Here is a 13,239-nt window from a genome sequence, read left to right on the forward strand (position 1 = left end):
TAAGGTGGATTATAACTTATTTTAACATTCTATCTGTAAAACGAAGTATGAATATAAACCAGGGAGGAATTTGGAATATGTAAAAATAAAATCAATTGACAATTAAAAGTTAAGGTACTTGTGACTCTGAGACCCTGGAGACTAGGTAAAAATGAGCCTAAACTGTGTCTAGGCCCCAAAATTGAAAGGCAGCTCTATGATACAAAACATCTATAAGATAAAACATTATGCAGCTCTCTTAAAATGAAATGAGAATGCTTTGCTCCTCAATGGGTCTGATTTAGTATGCACATTCTAATTTGATAGAAAAGATTATTGCTTATTACATCATTGCTGTAAACATTATTATAAAATACAAACCCCACTAAGCAAACACGTTTACTAAATTCAATCGAAATGATTTGCTTTCAGTCATTTCAACTTTTTGGAGAAAAATAATCTATAATTATAATTTATAATTTGGTCAGGCTCCATTGATTGCTTGCTAGTATCCCGCCGACACTGACTGAGGAAAACCCCGCCACCGTGCAGGAAGGGTAAGCGGGCCAAGCTTTCAGGTACTTACTTGAGCTCCTGAGAGTTAGCAGCCATGAGCGATTTAAGAGTCTTATCTGCTAAAGGACATCCAGAAACACTAACGAGGGATTAAAAAAACAACAAAACAAAACAAAACAAAGTATTGACATACGCATATCTGACTCAAATGGCATCCTGAGATTGTGAACATACATTTAAAAAATTTTTTTATTTTTGTCTTTATTTTTTTAATATTACGTTACAAAACTATGAGGTCCCCATATACCCCCCCACCCCCCTCACCCCACTCCTCCCCCCGTAACAACAATCTCCTCCATCATCATGAGACATTCATTGCACTTGGTGAACACATCTCTGAACATACATTAAATTTGCTGGAGACTGGGGATGGGGGAACTGGGCTTGACTCTGGATTTGCTCTACTAACCAGACTGGATTTATGGTAATTTCAATTATTTCTCTTAGCTTCAGATTCGTTATTTATGAAAGGAAGGGCTTTAATCCAATGAGACTCCTCAACTCTAAAGTTTGGTACTAAATTAAAGGTTTCAATGAGTCCCCAAAAGAAAAAAAAAGTCCTATCGATGAAGAAGGTAAAGTGAAAAGGTCCTTGATCTGCTGTTTGCCCAGAACTGAGGATGCTGGAAACTGCAAGGGGAATGGCCAAGCTCACTCACTCCTGACCCCTTTGCTTTGCTCCACGTGAGTCCTAAAGCTGGACAATATCCCAACAGGAGCATTGACTTTTGTTTTCAACATGCATGACAGAAGAGCTTTTTGCATCCAGTAACAATGATTTCTTTACTATTACGTGAAAAGATTGAAATTTTAACTTAGCTGGGATTCTGACAAATAAAACAAACCAGAAACCCAATTCACTCACTCTCAATTTCCTAATTCTGTTAATATCTTGCTAGAATGGGTGAGGATAGGTATTTGAAATTAGAACAAGGCAGTGAAAACCTAATTGCATATGAGTATGATGAACTTGTGCATGATGATGAATTAACCTAAGGTAATTAAAACCTGACCACACAAGTCCCATGGCACATGGTAATATTAACATATGCCAATATCATAGTTACCTGCGATGGGATGCATAATTCCCAGTGACGTGGCCACTTCCATCACACCCAGGGGTTGGACAGCTGGGTCAATTAAAAAAAAGTATATGTTATGGTCAAGTGCATTTATGGATATTATTTGCTCTGCCTGATATATTTTGAGGTAGCATCTCTTCTCCAGATAAGTTAACACAATGCACTAAGTTTTCACATTGTTGAAAACCAGTGGACTAGAAACATCATAGCACTATGAGTTACTTCCTTGGGTGTATCTTAGAAGTGATATTTTGAGAAAGTTGCTAACAAGATTAGCTAACATAGTTCATCGGCAATCTCATCCAAAGCTTAAGCCCAACAAAAGTAATTCTTAACTAATGATTAACCAAAGTAGTAGGTTCTCCAGGCCATCTGCTGAAGACACTCACAACCCCTTCCCAAGAGCCCATGCTGGTTAGTGGCATGTCACCTCAGAAGTTAGACGTGTCACATGCATCTCATGTATGTGTTAAAAAGAATGTAAGGTGATTACCCTTAGCAGTTTTCCTTCCACAGTGAAAAGACCCCTTGTTTCTCAGCTGTTTAATTTTCTTGCATGCTGTTTGAAATTTACTCATTTGAAATAAGAGGTATATCTCCCGGCCTACTCAGCTCTATTTGTGGCCATGTTAACAGGCATTGGAAGAAACCAGTTATGTCATTCATGCATCTACCGTTCTCTGCCGAGCTGCCTAACACAAAGGCTTGTTCTTATGTGCAGATTACAGACTACAGAGCACTTCCATCCCTCAGAGGGATTTTTCATTTCCAGCACATGGCCTGAGCTGAGGCATATAGTTCTTCTCCCACCCTGTGCCTGGACAAAGGAAGAATGGAAACTCAAAATAAATAAAAGTAAATAAGTGAGCAAAAATTAAGGGATTAGCATTTGAGCTGAATTATCTTGCAAGTGCCAGGCACCCACTGAATGGGAAAACAACTTTTTCTGAACATCACACAACTGTAGTGTTAAAGAGAGGTGGTTGGTTTATAGGACTTGGTTTTCCCACTTTGGAAATACATCGCCACCTAGTGTGCCTAGGAAGCATTGCATCTATTCTATTTTTAATTTTTATTTCTATTTTTAAATTATTCCTATTCATATTGCCAGAAAAGGCAAAGAAGTGTCAATAGTTTTTAAGATTATTGTTGTAAATTATATGGGAAATATAATAGTAAATTATGCATTTAGCCAACTGGTAGTTAACTGTTTTTACGTTTCTTGGTATAAAGAAGCCAAGGAAGAAAGAATGGTTTGGAGGCACTGTCATAAAGTTTCTCCTTATGATTTTGATAGCTGGTTTTAAAGCCAAATCTGCAGTGAAAAATCTTACATAATAACATGTGCCAATACTGGTTGGGTGGTATATTCTAGGGAAGTTTGCAAATGAAAATATCAGAATTAGAGAAAGGAAAGCAACTAGTTCCTTTAGTAAGTGGCACTCAAACTCTAAATAAATTCTAGGATAACCAATGACACTAAAAAAATTCTTTTCCAATCCAACTGTTTTAAATATAAGGCAAAGCAATAAGGAAAGGATGAAACTATTGTGTAAAGAGACTTACAAAACAAATATATTATCACTGATAAATTTAAATAAGGGAGCTCCATCAAAGCATTCACATTATCTGTGATATGAGGTCTCTTACAGAGCTAACTTCCTAGGAATGGATGATTACATTTCAAAAAATATTCAAAATCTTTCTGTTTACCTTCACATCTAGTATACAAGCTTCTCAATGAGAAGTCCCCATTTTGTCATAGTCCCCTATTACAAAATAGTCACACTTCATTTTTCTGTCCTAAATGGCACTGCAAGTTAATTATCAATCTTTCACACTACATTTAGTTTGGAATGACTTTGGTCAATTTCCAGCCATCTACCTTCAAAGGATACAAGCTTGCCGTGTTTGCAGATATTCCAAATAATATGTGGAAAAGGATTCCATAAAAGGATTAAACATTTTGAACATCAGCCCCATGTGGAAATAAGTGTGTGGTTGAACACAGTGTCTTCTTGGGAAGAAGTGTTCAGGGAATTTAAGCTCTAGTGTGTTTGGTTACCTATCACATTGCTTTAGCCACAACCCAAGATGAGTATTAAACTCATGAGAGAGTATATTTGAGCTAGTAATGTGTGTCTCTGGAATCCTTAAAGGATGAAAAGTCTAAACATATTTAAAATGTTATTCACATACCAATACAACAAACTGATGCCAGACTGGGAATGGTTTTTACTGAACTATGTGCAAGGTTCTGCCCTAAGCACTGGTATTTGAGAAAGGGTCCCTGACCCCAGTTTGTATTACATTCATTTGGAGAATCAAGAGGCAGCACAGTAAAAATAATTCATACCAAAGATAAGGAAAGGAAGAGAAAAATGCAGATGAAAGGAAAACATTATGCCCTCCTGGAGGCTCTGTTCTAGTGCAGAGCAAATAATAAAGAACAGAGGTAAAGCAAAATGGATAAATATGTTAGATAATGATAAATGCTGAAGAACAAAAAGAAGATCTGGAAAGGGGATACAAGTATGAGAGCTGGGCACAGGGGGGCAGTGACAACAGGAGCTGGGATGTGACACTGGAGAGAAGAACTGAAAGAGGTGAGGATGGTGTCCTGCAGATAATTTTGGGAAGAGCTTTCTGGGCAAAGCAAACACCAAGTGCAAAGGGGTGCTATTGGGAAAAGGCAAAGACAACAGAGGGCTGGAAGAAAGGGAGGGGTGGGGGCCTGAATGAGGCATCTCACTATCCACTGGACCATTGGATATGTCCTTGCCTGAAGTTCAAATGAGAAGCCAGAGCTGGGACGTCAAGTTGGGACTCCTGAGCATTGAGATGTTTTTAAAGTCAAGAAACAAGATGAGTGAATACAGAAAAGCAAGGGAAGAGGTTCCATGACTTGCTCTAAAGTATCTTAACATTTAGAGGTCTGCAAATGAGTATAAGATGGTATAGCGAGTGATGGGGGAGAAAAAGTCAGGGGAGTGGTGTCCTAGAAGTCAAGTGTAAAAATAAATGAAGGAGGAGGGAGAGATCTGCTATGGTAAATCCTGCTGCTAAGTCAGGTAGGATGAGGATCCAGCACTAATATTCAGATTTAGCAAGGCAGGGGCCACTGGTGAACTTCACAAGAACAGCTTTTGTGAGTGATGGGATTAAAAGCCTGTCTGGGAGGGAGGCGTCAGGGACCGGAGAGGAGAAGTTGGAGTCATACAGTACAGACAACTTTCTTGAGGTGTTTAGCTGCAAATGGAAGGAGAGAAATGCAGTGGAGGGGGAAATGGGGTCAAGAGAGTTAAATGCAAGCCTATTTGACATTGAAGAGAGAGTAGAATTGTGTAGCAGAGTCTGAGCCAGTGAACGGGTATCGATGCCAGGGGATAAATGGAGGGGTCACTCTTTGAGACAAGAACCTTATTTACTAGGCAAATTTAAATATGCTTGTTTTAATGTATGAAAAGTTGCTCAGCATCATTAGCCATTAGGGAAATGCAAATCAAAATTAAATAAGCACACCCACAAGGATGGCTATTATTTTAAAAATGGAAAATAAATGTTGGAGAGAACGTGGAAAAATTGGAAATCTATTGCATCGTTAGTGGGTATGCGAAATGGTGTAGCCACTGGGGAAAGCAATATGGCGGTGTCTCACAAAGTTAAACAGAGAATTACCTTATGACGGGGCAATTTCACATCTAGGTATAAACAAAGAGCGTGAAGACAGGGCCAAAAACAGGTCCTTGTGCACCAGTATTTACTGCAATATTATTCACAGTAGCCAACAAGTGGGAGTCAAGTGCCCATCAGCAAACAAATGGGTAAACAAAATGGGGTACATACATACAACAGAACACTGTTTGGTTATAAGAAAGAGTGAAGCTATGAGACATGCTGCAACATGGAAGAATCTTGACAACATTATGTTCAGTGAAATAAGCAAGGCACGTAAGGACAAATATTGTATATCACTTACAAGAGGTGACCAAAAAACAGCAAATTTGCAAATAATGAAAGTAGACTAGAGGTTATGGGGAGTGGGGGAGTGGTTGAAAAAATTTAAACTAAATTAAAAATACTTCTTTATGAATATACTTGATTAATGTTTAATACTTTACACATGGGAAATGTTTTCCTGCATTTCATTCACTCACTCATATTAAACATGACCCAGCTGGGACTGCACTAGAATGTCCCAAAGGCTTTTAATGCAAAGGTCCCTGCCCAGACTTTCTTCGCGCTATTGTCTAGCCTGAGATCCCCTTCCTCTTCCTCCTCCCTGTTCAGTGAAAACTGGAAGCTGATGAAGGAGAAGAGGCTCAGGAGGACGTTCTCCACAGCGGTGGCTTTGACAAACTCTGAAATCCACGAGGAAGGTGTATGAGTCATGCCCTAATTATAACAACTGCAATCAGAGGTCTTCAGAGCTAAAAAAATTTTTTAAAAAAGCATGTAAACTGGCCCTGAGCCCACGACCTTTGCTGGTATCACTAAAATCATCTCATGGCAATACCTCCAGGTTTACCTGAACACACACTTTTCATGGGGAACTTCCACGCTCCAAGCCTCCTTCCCTTCTTCCATTCCACTTGCCGGCTGGCCTCCATTATTTTATAAGACCCTTTTTCTCAAATATTTGCCCAGCCTCTTCTGGGTTAACCTCTTCGAGCTTTTGATAGCGTGTGATGTTATTAAACACAGTGAAATTTTCTTGGCATATTTAACTCTGGAGACAATTAGCTTCGTTGGGTCATTCTCCGCTCCCTCTCTCAAGGGCCTCCTTTCTGCATTCTCTGTGGGCTCTCTTTAACCTGCCAGGTCTCAGCAGAACGCATGTCTTCAAATTCTGCCTTGGCCCGCTGTCCTTCTCCTCCTTTACCTCCTCCCACCACTCTTCATGTCCCTTAGGCTGCACTCGTAGGAGCTCAGGCAGGAATCTCTACAGCACCATCTTCAAGAGGCTCCTTACCCACACTTAAAACACAGTTCAGCCTCCAGGGCAATTCTGCATTATCACTCTTTTTCAAATCCTCCCTATATAATCTCACTTTCCTGCTCAAACCCCTAAGTCTCTTTCATGGGAACACCATCACGCCTACCTTTTCTGTCTTGAAAAGGCAGGCTCGCCCTTCCCTGATCTCCTGGCAGTTTTCACTGTGGCGGCCACTTCAATCGCACCTGCCGGAGGTCCTTGCTCCTGGGTGCCTCCCTCTCCTGTCTACTGGGTCTCATCCTGCACTGGAACTTCTGGCTCAGCAAAATCTTCATCCCTGCCCTAGGTGGCCTACTTCCCTTCTCGGGCGTCACAACTCCACTGCAGTAGAAATCACAGCTGAAGTCAGGTGTCCTTGTTTTTAAGCTTTTCTGAGCCACAGAATCCTTAGAGGAGGCGATGGAAACCACCACGTCTCTTACCCAAAACACAAGCTGCCCAAAGTTTTATAAGGTTTGTAGACGTCCTGAAGCCCATCCTTGGATCCCCTGGAATCAGCAGGCATCATATTAAGAACTTCCAGTCAAAACACACACATTTTGAATTGTTTTTTTTTTTTTAAAACCTTATCTTGTTTTTTTTACTCAACTGTATTTTGGGTTCTTTTAGCATGAGATCTTTTCCCATGTGCATTTTTCGTAATAACCCTCTTGGCTCCAAAAACAGGCTTAGGTACACATCAAATATTTATCGACCTGTTGGAATTACCGTGAAACATACTTAGAATCAACTATAAAAGCCATGATACTATTACTCAAAATGATGAGTTTGAGTCTTTTAAGTCCGGAATCTTACAGGGCATTTCACTGGCTATCACTCACGTGATGAGTTCTTTTTTGAGATCTCGTGCATGGAGCTTGGGTTTAGGACTTGGGATGGAGGCCTCCCCGGGAAACTTTTTCTCCTCTAAATTTTCTGGAGAGTTCACTGAGTCTTTCTGGAAAAAATTAAAAAATGCACAAGACAGCATTAGAGAACTGGATTTGAAGTTGTCGGGGTCAGGTCTGAGTTTTGGTGTAAAGACAGCTGAATTATGTTAAATTCCAAGGATCTGGGTTTAATCATCTGCAAAATGGAGATGAACTCAAAGGGTTTTCTTTTAAAGAAATAAATAACATAAATGGATATAAAACTGTGTCCTGATTGTTATGGACCTGTTTCCCTCATTGAAGAATGAGAAACTACGAATTGATGGGGGACATCTTCAAAAAGTTTACACTTTGGTAAATAGAACTACAGAAGCATTTTTTGAGTTATGTAATTAACTTTATTTTTTAATATGTTTTGATGTTATGGCATAATGAGTTCTTCCTGAAGAACATAGGGATAGTTCTTTATATACCTGACAATCACTGGTAAAGCAAAAGAAATATTGCAAAAATGAATCTTGCAAGTTTTTAAACAGAAAAGAAAGGTTAAGTTAATAGAATGCCCTTCCTAATATACAAAAAATTAAGGTCTAAATTATTTGTTTAAACAGTAAAACCTGAGGCCAAAGTACATAGGGTTTTGGGTTGATTTATCTGGATAAGTGCTTTTATTTTCACACCCTTTCCTGTTTTTCTTACCACCTGTGCTAAGTTGGTATAATGCGGTGCTTTTTCTCATTGAGTGGAATTTCTTCTTGGATATCATTCATTTTCATGGTCTTCTTTTAAGTTTAATACTGATCATGATCCCATTGGAAGACTAATCCCCTCAAATCATTTATTTACCAGGTGATATATTATCTTACAGACAAATAATGATGTTTTTCCTAAATCATATAATTATCTTGCTTTTATCATTAAACTTATTTCCAGTAAACACCAATACTTTCTGAATTTTCATTAAATTCAAATGAACTAATAGAGAAAACTGTATTCTCATTCTTGAAAGTACTAATTTATTTAAGGTGAGTAAATTGTTTTGAGTTGTCCAAAATAAATCTTACTTGAATCAGATATAAAAATGTTAAGGCACACAATATACTTCTTTCACAATATAATTTTAATAACACTGAGTTTACTTCCAAAGTTAGTGGAAGAACAAAGTCTCTGGATTTTCTCAACCAAAAGAAAAATTCTAAACCTTTCATCTAACTCTTTAAGGCAAATGTAATTCTTTTCATTAATTACTTTGGATAACAATTCAATCAGTTATTTTATTCAAGCATAAACTGTAGTAAATGCATGCATTTGTAAATTAAATCAAGGAGTATTATCTCCAGATCAAATTAATGAAACCTGGTTTGGTGTAATATCTTTATCTTATTCATAGCAATAAGTATACTGTTTCATTTTACTCTTAAAATGTTTAAAAATAGTAGCAGATAATAATGCGCCATTTAAAAATAAAAGAAATGTAAATTTGACAATGGTTGCATATTAGGCAACAGATAGAGGTATTATTTTAAAGCTCCCTCCATGAAATTTACAGCAAAATAAATGACTCTCATCCTTTTAAAGTATGATCAAAGTAAATAAAATGAACAATTCCTAACTTTAAGGCCTTAAACCTGATAATACTACAATTCACTCCACATTGGCGCTATCTGGAATCTGTCTTGATGGTATTTTCCGTTGTAAAGTCTCACTCTTGGAAGACGGATGCAAATGTTAAATGTGATATTGTCCCAGTGTAGAAGAGCCTTTGCTTTGCTCTCTGGACACTGAATTCTTCACAATAATGGCATGGAATAAAAAGAACTATTTTTTATTATTTTTAAAATGAAAATTAAGTACAGAATATCTCTAAAAAGGAATGCATATTTATGGATGAACTTATAAAGTTTATCAGCTGTGGTTTTACTACTGAATACAATATGGACAGCAAGGGAATGGGGACTTTGAAAAAATTATCAGTTCTGAAAGTTTAAATTTTTACTTGAATAAAATGCATACAAAGATAACACATGCAGAAAATATGGTATGTTATAAAAGGGTAATTTTATTGGCTATGAGCTTTTATATCCTTTGTAACTTTTCTTTAGCTATAAACTCTTATGAATGTGATTGTATTATGAAATAATTATCTTTCCTCTCCCTTTTTTTCTCTCCCTTTTTGAAAGCTCAAATAAACTCCTCAAAACTTACAGCATATACACACACAGGTGGCCACAGTTAAAGAATTCTTAGATTAGTTCTGTTGCAGAGAATTTGACATTGGATGAATTCCTAAATAACACCCAATACAAAAATAAATCAATAGCATTTGTCAGAGTTTTTTCAAAATTTAAACTATCAGTTTAACAATAAACATTTTATTCTGTGGATGTATGAAAAGATGTGCCATATATGCCTGAATTTAGAGAAAAGGCATTCAATGGAATTCCTTTAATGTACAGATGGAAGTTTATATTGATTTCAGTAAAGACCAGAACATAATGGTAACATGAATAACAGATAATAGCATCTGGCACTTTTAACATTTTAAGCCCTGAAATCTTTGGAGAACTGGCAGTTGAATGAAACTGACAGCCCTAGTTATTTCTCAGTACTTTCCTTTTGAGATATTTTGAGTTTTTTCCAGATTCAGATTTTTTTTTTTTTTAGGGGGCATCTGGACAGGCTATTTCACTGAAAGAGACAGACAATATTTTCTGAAAATTACTACCAAAATTAAGCAACTGTTGTGCATATGAACTTGATAACAATGAATTAGAAATAATCACTCAGTTGCTGACTGTGTGTGTGTATGTGTGTTGAGGAGGGGGTGCCAAAGGAAAGGTGGGAGTCTGGGAGCAGGAGCTACCCAATTCCATTCTTCAACAATTAACAAAATATTTTGGGGGGCCAGGTGCAGCTATTCAAACAAGGCTCATTGGAAAGTGACACGAATTCACCAGCCTCTGTAACTTTGGTTTCCATGCTTGAAGAGCCTGCTGTCTCGAGAAATACATTAGACAACTGTCGCCTCTACCGTGCCCTGCCAAATATAACTTCTTCATTATTCCTTTTCTCTTTCCTTGCTAATTTTTCTCAATAGTCCCTATCTCAATTTTCTTTTCTAAAACAATTTTCAATAATAATAATGCAAAGGATTGCTAGGATAATGAAATGAGACACTGTGATTAAAGAGCCTTAGTCTTTCTTCTTCTTTTACCCCCTGATATCTTCTCAACAAGGGCATTGAATATAACCTAGTTTTTCAAATGAATATTTATCAGGTATCACCTTTCTCATTGTCAAAATTCAGAACAGGATGTGAAAAATACTCTCTACTAGTCGATTACATTGGTACAGATAAGGGAAGAAAGAGCAAGGATGGGAAACTGTACTAAGGAGCTTGCGTGATCGAGAAGCACTGCGCTGTGGTCCATCAGCCACAGCTTCCCCGAGGGATGACTCACCCAGTTCAGAAAACTGGGACAACAAGCCTTGAGTTTGAAAAAATATTTTGAAAATATTTCATCAACTCAAACTTAGGGCAGTCACTTTACCTACAGGTCCTCACTAAGCATCTCCGAAGACCCCTTTGTTACTCTTAGTGACAGTGAATTCCCACATAGCTTCTAAGTTCCAAATTTCATACTGTTTAAGCTTAGATGTGTAGCAGTAAAAGACTGCGTTGCCAGCCTTGAGGTCTGGAAGCCATTCTGAAAAGAGCATAAATCTAAACTAAAGAAACTCAGTTTGCAGTGAATTTTCTGGGAAAATAAAACACTGCTGCGGATACATAAGCATTAAATAAAGACCTGCTCCAAATAGTGGGTTGACTCTGTGAAGTTGCCGAGGTGAACCCAGATGTTTTGGGGGAATTATGCAAAAAATGAGATTGGAAATTAAGATAAAATATTTGCTATGAGTCTTCATTTTCTGGCCATGTGGGAGAAAGAAAGGCCAGGCAAAAGGTTCCCCAAGGTACCTCCTGGGCTTCCAGATGGGAGGGATGTATCTGAATACAAAGGGTGCAATATTTTTTTTTTTTTTTGCTGGGAGCCCAACCTTAAAAGAAGCAAGAACTGCTTTGGTACAAATAGTTTTTTCATTAATACTCAAGGTTAGGGAAGAATAGATGTAACATAGGGCATTTTGAGGATATTGGAATTATTCTGCATGATATTAAAATGATGGATACAAGCCACTATACATTTTGTCAAAACCTATACAATTGTGTTGGCAAAGTGTAAACTATAATGTAAACTATAGTCCATGGTTAGTAGCAATGCTCCAATATGTGACCATCAATTGTAACAAATGCACCACACTAATGAAGGATGCTGTTAATGTCGGAAAATGTGGGAGGGGGAGGGAGTGGGGCATATGGGAATCCCCTATATTTTTTACGTAACATTTATGTAATCTAAAGCTTCTTTAAAAATAAAGAATTAATTTTATCAAAGAAAATACTCAAGGTTAGATCCATGTTTGACCCTGTGTAGGAATTAGATAGGAATTTCTGGTGAATGGTTTGACCATGGCTCATTTACTTTGTGAGTCACAGGGATGAGGACAGAAAACAGTTTTGCTCCCACCCTGGGATACTCAGAGAAATTAGTACTCTCGGGGTCTCTATCCGAGCTTGATGCTTGGAGAAGGGGAATGTGTCATCTTCAAAGGTATACCTACTTTGTGAAATACTGTGCTTCATCTAACAAAATGATTTTGCTTGTGACCAGGGTCATGTTTCCTCTTACAGCAGGGGTTCTTAACCCTTTATGTTCCAGGGACACCTTTGCCAGTCAGGTGAAAACCACAGACCCCTCCTCAGAATGTAGCAACTGTTTTTATATGACACTCAACTAGCATCGGGTCTAAAACTACTGCAATTTTCAAATATGGATGAGCGTGAGTGATTTTTCAAGATATGCAACAACTATAATGTGATGTGAAATGAATACTACTATAATTTATTGCATACATTCATAAGTGAAGGAAATGCTGGATTTCAGGCAGAGGTCAGAGAAAATAAAGATAATAAACTGAATTTTTCAATGCAAGCTCATGGAGCCCCTGAAATCTTTACATGGATCCCTCAGGGGTCCATAGATTCCTGGTTAAGAACCCTCAACAGACTAGCAACTCCTACACTCTGGTTTATTGGACTTACCCCACTCAGCTAACATGCAGGTGAAGAAGGTCAACCACCACACCAGGGAGCCAAGAGTGCCTACAACTGAAAGCAGGAGAATTGCATCCAGCATCCATGTGGAATCTAAGCCCCCTCTTGATATAGATGTGGAGTGGATACAGCCATTCTAAGGTCCACAGGATGGAGGAATAGAGTATGGATTAGAGTGGACTTACTGATATTCTATTCATGAACTACTGTGATTAGCAATTGAAGAAAATGTGGCATTGGTGTGGAGAAAGTGGCCATGGTGGCTGCTGGGGGTAGGGAGTGGGAGGAAGAGTTGTGATGTGGGGGTGTTTTTGGGACTTGGAGTTGTCCTGGGTGGTGCTGCAGGGACAGTTACTGGACATTGTATGTCCTCCCATGACCCACTGGGTGGACTGTGGGAGAGTGTGGGCTATGATGTGGACCATTGACCATGTGGTGCAGTGGTGCTCAGAGATGCATTCACCAAATGCACTGAATGTCTCATAATGATGGAGGAGATTGTTGTTATGGGGGGAGGAATGGGGTGAGGGGGGTGGGGGGTATATGGGGACCTCACATTTTCTG

At 38.3% G+C, this 13,239-nt stretch overlaps 1 protein-coding gene across 7 annotated transcripts in view; it reads right to left on the reverse strand.

Moving 5' to 3' along the window:
• The window catches only part of ST18 (ST18 C2H2C-type zinc finger transcription factor), a 292,702-nt gene that overhangs the window by 25,168 nt on the left and 254,295 nt on the right, over nucleotides 1-13,239 (reverse strand). For all 7 annotated transcript variants that reach the window (XM_058275525.1, XM_058275527.2, XM_071207814.1 and 4 more), the window contains 3 exons: nucleotides 7,455-7,570; nucleotides 1,623-1,685; nucleotides 566-634 (listed from right to left, as the gene is read on the reverse strand). In XM_058275525.1, coding sequence (XP_058131508.1) covers nucleotides 566-634; nucleotides 1,623-1,685; nucleotides 7,455-7,570 — 248 coding nt within the window. The remainder of the gene's footprint in view (nucleotides 1-565; nucleotides 635-1,622; nucleotides 1,686-7,454; nucleotides 7,571-13,239) is intronic.

Source organism: Dasypus novemcinctus, chromosome 14 (assembly GCF_030445035.2).
Source record: "Dasypus novemcinctus isolate mDasNov1 chromosome 14, mDasNov1.1.hap2, whole genome shotgun sequence".
Lineage (NCBI taxonomy): Eukaryota > Metazoa > Chordata > Mammalia > Cingulata > Dasypodidae > Dasypus > Dasypus novemcinctus.